The following is a 7180-nucleotide window of genomic DNA, read 5'->3' on the forward strand; positions in this document are numbered from 1 at the left end:
TTTAATTCAGAAAAAAATAAAAATAAAAATATTTCTTGTTTTATTATAATTATTTTTTATCGTTATATAAATAAAAATTAACGATGAATTTACTATGATCTTATATATATGATATATATTAATCGTCAAATAGGTACATTAAATTATTCTATTTTAATTGGTAAAATGAAATTAAGAGTAAAAGATCAAGAATAAGGTTCTATAGTAATATAAATTGTATTACATATTGTATTACTGATATTTTCTTACTTCCTTCATTTCATTTCATTTTATGTTACATTGTTTCCTTTAAATTTGTCTAAAAAAAATGTTATCTTACTATAATTAGAAACAAGTTTCAAAAAATTTTATTTTTTCTCTTAAACATCGTGCCACATCAAACGATATCACATAAAATGTGTCGAATGAAATATTATATAAGAGGGAGTTGAGGTTAAGTAGGCATACACATCTCCATTGATGTGTCTGCTTCAGCCTTAACTTTTAAGTTACTTAATATGTAATTTTTTTTAAATTGTGGGACCCAATTTAGTTGTTTTTTTAATTTTAACTTGGAGTAAAAAAGCAAGATCAGCAAAGAAAAATACTTCAGTTATGGATATCCCAGTGAGCCCCCTTACATTAGGCTTTTGAGAAAAAAATATATATAATTTACAATCACACATGTATATAATTTATTATAGAACAAAAAATTTAAATCATTGAATTAACACGATTTGAAAATTTACCAATATTAATAATAATTATTAGATATTCATTTTACACTTGATACGATGATTTACTACAACATAAATATATATAACTTATTTTAGATCTAAAATTTTAAATTATTTTCAAAATATTATGAATAAATATTGAGAGGCATAATACATAACTATGCCCTTTAACTTTACTTCAGATGACATTTATGTCTTCCAACTTTGAGTATGCATAAGTAGACACTTAAACTTGTATAAAATTGAACAAAATAGACAGATTCGTCCTACGTGACGTCCTACATTACAATTTTGTGTCGTATGTGACGTCCTACATGTATTATGCCTCGTAAGATGTGTGTGTCTACTTGTTATAATTTACACAAGTTTAAGTGCCTAATTCTGCACACCTAAAATTGAAGGACATAGATGTATGCTGAAACCAAGTTAAAAAACTTATTTATTGTATTATGTCAATATTGAAACCGTGCAAGTAGAGGATTTCCCTTACTTGCTATATATACATATCACATGGTATAGACTTCAATACCAAATTAGGAAAAAGAAGAGTTGTACACAAAATGGACCTCTTCCTCCTCTCTTTTGCAACCACACTTACTATAATCATCTATTCTTTGTTCAAATATTTCTTTGCCAAGCCAAAAGAAAAAATGCCTCTAGCTCCAGGCACCTTTGGTTGGCCTATTATTGGAGAAACCATCCAATTCCTTAATTCACTTTACTATGGATTGGTCCATGAGTTTGTTCAAGAAAGAACCAAAAAATACAACTCTCATGTATTCAAAACCTCATTACTTGGCCAAAAAGTTGTTATTTTTTCTGGTCCAGCAGCTAACAAATTCATATTCACTCAAGGTAATAAACTTATCATTGGTTGGAGACCTAAGTCTGTTCAAAAACTCTTCCCATCTACATCATTTGTCCCTATTGAACATGACACCAAAAGGGCACACAATGTCATTAGCTATTTTTTGAACTCACAAAATGTAGAGAGACTTATAAGTACTATGGACAATATGTCACATTTGCACTTGAAAAATCATTGGAAAGGGAAACATGAAGTGATAGTGTATGATCTAGTTAAGTTATTCACTTTCTCTCTTTCTATTAGAGCCTTTATGGGTATCGAAGAATCGGATAAAATCTTGAATCTTTATGAGAAATTCAAGATTTTTACACAAGGTCTTTTGGCAGTGGACATAAATCTTCCTGGCACAACATTTTATAAGGCAATGAAAGCTGGGAATGAATTAAGGAAACAAATGAAGGTTATAATTAAACAAAGAAAGGTTGAATTATCAGAAAATCCAAATTTGTCAAAAGTTGATGTGTTAACACAAATGATCAATGAACAAGATGAAGATGGAAAGTACATGACTGAGGTTGAAATAGAGGATAAAGTGTTTGGCTTTATTATTGGTAGTTATGATACTACTGCTACAACTATTACTTTGACCATGAAGTACCTTCAGCAAATGCCTGAGTACTTCAATGAAATAATCCAAGGTATTTTTATATATTTTTTGCCTTTTAAATTGCATGATTTGTTACAGAAAGAGCTAATAGTAGGCAACTTAACTTGTATGAAATTGAACAAGTATACACACATGTCTTATGTGACATAATATATGTAGGACACCACATAGGACTGTCATGTAGAACGACGCCATGTGTCTATTTGTTCAATTTTATTCAAGTTTTAAGTGCTTACTTGTCCACACCCAAGGGCATACTCACCCTTGCCCAAGGGGTCTAAAGAGACTCCCCTTCATCAAATTACATTGTACTTAGAGGTCAAAATTTGGTTTAATAAATATTTATACTAGTATTGACACCTATTGACATAAGTTAAATATTTAGTGATCTAGTGGTTAAGGTGTTGCAAAAATTCCTTGAGGTTGTGTGTTGTAGTCCTACTAATCTCTTAATTATATATTTTACTACAATTATTGACACCCCTTAATAACAAAGTTTCTATCCTGACCATACTTTATTGTAAATTGACAGAGCAAAATGAGATATCAATGCAAATGATGCCAAGGGAAGAGCTATGCTGGAATGACATTCAAAAAATGAGGAAAACTTGGAGCTTTGTGAATGAAGTGTTAAGAAACACACCAGTTGTTCAAGGTATTTTTAGAGAAGCAATAGAGGACTTCACTTATGAAGACTTCTACATACCAAAAGGATGGAAGGTACATATTCTTCCCTTTTCGAGGTTATTTGGCAGGGTGTATAAGAATAATGCAGAATATGATGTATTAATAATGCTGACATTAGTAATCATTGTATTTGTTTTTCAGCACATGCGTTGCACATGTATCCCGTATATTGTATATCTAAAAATACGTAGAACTTATGCATACACTTTACCCCTACATTAAATTAATTTATTCATGTCTAAGTCTAACCCTTGATGTGATTACTTTGTGAATATTTCTTGGCCTCTTTATAAGTATATAATTAGAATGTGTTATCTAAATAAATTTGCAGATATATTTGAGTTTTGGAGCTACACAAAAGAATGGTGAATACTTTCCAAATCCTACAAAGTTTGATCCGTCAAGATTTGAAGGAAATGGACAAGTTCCTTATACATCAGTTCCATTTGGCGGAGGACATAGAATGTGTCCTGGAAAAGAATTTGCAAGAATATTGATTCTTGTTTTTCTTCATCATCTACTTAAAAATTTTAGATGGGAGCCTAAAGTTCTTTCAGAAAAAATATTGTACCCTTTTTTCTTACTAGCTATCCCAACAGATGGATACCCTATTACCATTTCTGCTGTTTAAGCTATTTTTATTTTTTTTTTATGAAAAAAAATGTCAAAGTATGTCATCTAGTTAATGTCTTTCAATCTATTAATGTTGCTTCTTCAAATTTAATGGAAGAATTAATAATTATTGCTTATTATTTCTATGGATTTTAAAGTTACGTAAAGAGACATTTGAAACACTTTTGGGCCATATCTACACCCAAGTTTGTATTATACTACAAAGTTACTAAAAGAAGTATAACTAGGAGAGTTATGATGAGGGACATTGAAGTACAAATCAATTTTCTTTGCAACAAAATAGATGATATTTTTTAAACTTGCTCAAAGAAAACAAGCACATGGTGAAGCAATTTTTGTTGTTTATTTGTATTTGCCACAAGTCCCAACGACGAACTTTCTACCACATTCAACTATTTTTTTTTACAAAATTAATACAAATATCAATGTCAACAACAAAAATTTCGAACATGATAAGCCATTAAAGGGACATACACAACACTATTGTATATAAAGAAAAATATGAGGTAAATAATAATCAGATAAGATAAGTGTATCTTGAAAAGTTATCTATTATGTAAAGATTTGTGTAAATATAGTAAGTTTATATTGTGTATCTATATTTGTAAGAGATGTGATATTCTATTAATATGGATATGTTAAGAAATGTAATATTTTCAGAATATTGTTAGGAGAGATATTAGGAGTAGGAGACTAAACTCATGTATATATAATCTTATTTCCTGTAATTAGATGGGAGATTCGATTCTTCAAATACTTATTTCTATTTTTATATGGTATCAGAGCCATGGTGGGGAAAGAAGAATCACAAAGGAATGAATCAATCAAAAACAAAATCTCACCTTACGATTTGACTTCTAATGATAACCTAGAAAACTTAATTACACAAGTATAACTGCGGGGAGAAAATCATGAAGAATGGGCTCATGCAATGCTTACCTCAATGCGAGCTCGAAGGAAATGAGAATTTGTTGATGTAACCATCTCACAACTATAAGGGGTTTTCTAAGTTGGCGGATTGGTGGACAGTTTGGTCCATGCTAGTCTAATGGATCTAAAATACTATTGAACTAACTTTGTGTTCAACCATATCACATACGGAGAACGCAGAAGATCTCTAGACATAAATTAAGGAACAATTTTCAGTTGCCAATGGGCCTCAAATTCAATAGTTGAAATCTGATTTGGTAGAATGTAAGCAACATGGTATGACAATTATAACATACAATGGAAAGATGAATGATATATGGGATGAACTAGTGAATTATAAACAAATTCCTATGTGTACATATGACAGATGCAAGTGTAACATAGGAGCATTATTAGAAAAGCGATGGGAGGAAGAAAACATTCATCATTTCCTTATGGTGTTGGATGACACACTCTATGGAACTGTGAGGACCAACATGCTCGCTGTAGATTCATTGCCGACTCTAAACAAAGTCTACTCTATTTAAATCCAGCAGAAGGGTGAATATCATCACTTGTACAAAGGAAAAACAATGTGAGGTCACCTAACTAGCGGTTCAGACAAATAGCAGGACAAGAGATTGTGGAGAGGTGAGAGCAAATCAGTGAATTATACTCATCGTAAACATTCTATACACGAGGTAATTTTTTGCTTCCAGCTTATCGGCTACCCGAACTGGTAGGGTGATCGTCATCGTGGTGAATGATGGACTAGTGACAAGGGTAAGGGGCTTCCACAACAACAAAGAATTGATCAGGCGCCGAACGTGGTCGAGGCGGAGCAATACGTGCTAATACTGTTCAAACTACTACAAGAAGTGCTGGAAGGTCAAGAACATATGACATAATAATTGACATGGCTAACGAGTATTGTTCTTGATTAAATGAATTTTTCTCCTGGTCACAATTGATGGAGATGTGCATTGGTGCACGAAATAAAATTGGGTTCTTGACAGGAGAAAAAATGGAACCAATAACGAATGATCCGAGTTATGTGATGTGGATTACTTACAATGTCACGCCCCGAGGCTACCCTATTGACGTAACAAGGGATCTAGGATCACGAGTGACCCGAAGCTAACCCTGTCTCTGGCATATCATAAGCATACTATAAAATCACTGAATAAAACAAGTACTATGCGGAAGTTAAATCAATAGATAACTGAAAGTGGGGAATAACCAAATAGTCTTTATATAAACCATACTAAGAGTTTACTGATACAGAACAATCACTCAAAAACTAAAGTTGAATCTACTACTATCTCTGAAAAAGCCTCTAACTGGATAGAGTTGTTGGGAATGCCCCTCATCTAACTCTACTAAAACTGAAAATTGAACAAAAAGACTAGAAATGAAAATCATGTATGTTGTCCTCAAAGTATGAGGACTCACAACTGAAGTTGTTGAATGCGGACCGATAAATGATCTAAGCGTGATTTGGATGTTGAGTACCTGAACCTACATCATGAAAGGATATAGCGCAGAGTATGCGTCAGTTCTTGGAATTTATTGAGCATGCAAGTATATATAATACCTGAACAAGATATACAACTAAACAAAGCATAACTGAGCAAATGACATAAACTGAGCAGAATGTATATATGTTGAAATATAACTGGAAATTGAGCTAAATGCAATGACCAAGTACTAATCATGAACATAACATGTTGAGACTGAATACTGAAGTATAAACTGAAAACCTGGTCAAATGCACTAGAGTCTGACTGTAGGAGCTACTATCAACCGACATAAAACCACGTGAGCTAAATGTTGAGTTCGTTGTATACGCCTCATCGAGAGGACCCAATATACCTTGCCGGGGGTATAAAGACATGACTGGTGTGATCACTAAATCTGATGCCCACAGAGGGGACTTATACTCATATGAGGGCATATAGTTCTGGGACTATGAGGGTACGCTGAACCCTAGTCAAACTCGGTGCTAAGCCTACTCCCAACTGAATATGTATATGACACAACATAACTGAAATACTAGATAACTCAAAATATTGATATGCAAATCTGAAATGCACATTTATGTACTATAATGTAACATTCAAAATCTGGAGCATGATTATCTGTTTTACTGACCTAGCATGTATAATTCATGAACTAAAAGAAATTATACAACTAGGGTTCTGAGTTTCATGCAAGGAACTAAGCAAACTTTTCAAGAAATAAGCCAATTCGATTAGGAATACTACAACAACTAAGGGTGTGCTTGGTATGAAGGAAAACATTTTCCAGAAAATGTTTTACAATTTTTTCATGTTTGGTTGGGTAAAATGTTTTGGAAAATATTTCTCAAATCAACTCATTTTCCTCAAATTTAAGGAAAATGACTTCCCTTCAAAATTAAGGAAAACATTTTCCAAAACTTTCCTCCAACTTCAAATTACAATTTTTTTTTGTTTTAAAATATAATTTAAAGCTTATTTTAAAAAATATATTTTTAAACTTCAATTTTTTTATTATTTTACCCACCCTCACCCCGACCCCCCTCCCTCTCGCCAGGCCCCTACCACCCCCCCCCCAAAAAAATAAATTTAGAGTTTGTTTTTAAAAAATACTTTCAATTTCAAATTTTTATTTCGCCAGCCCCTACCAGCACACCCCCCCCCCCTTCCCCAAAAAAATAATAAATTTAAAGATTGTTTTTTAAAAAATACTTTCAATTTCAAATTTTTATTTTTCACCCCC

General features: G+C 32.3%; 1 protein-coding gene across 2 annotated transcripts in view; it reads left to right on the forward strand.

Moving 5' to 3' along the window:
- Positions 1–1251: 1251 nt before the first annotated feature.
- LOC125844401 (beta-amyrin 28-monooxygenase-like) overlaps positions 1252–7180 on the forward strand; it is a 20404-nt gene continuing 14475 nt past the window's right edge. Inside the window, exons 1-3 of one of the 2 annotated variants that reach the window (XM_049523717.1) lie at positions 1252–2222; positions 2724–2911; positions 3210–3627. In XM_049523717.1, the coding sequence (XP_049379674.1) occupies positions 1277–2222; positions 2724–2911; positions 3210–3509 (1434 nt within the window). In that variant the 5' untranslated portion in view covers positions 1252–1276 and the 3' untranslated portion in view covers positions 3510–3627. Of the gene's footprint in view, positions 2223–2723; positions 2912–3209; positions 3628–7180 lie in introns of those variants that run through there. The other variant, XM_049523716.1, reaches the window with a different exon arrangement.

Source organism: Solanum stenotomum, chromosome 11, assembly GCF_019186545.1.
Source record: "Solanum stenotomum isolate F172 chromosome 11, ASM1918654v1, whole genome shotgun sequence".
Taxonomy (NCBI): Eukaryota; Viridiplantae; Streptophyta; class Magnoliopsida; order Solanales; family Solanaceae; genus Solanum; species Solanum stenotomum.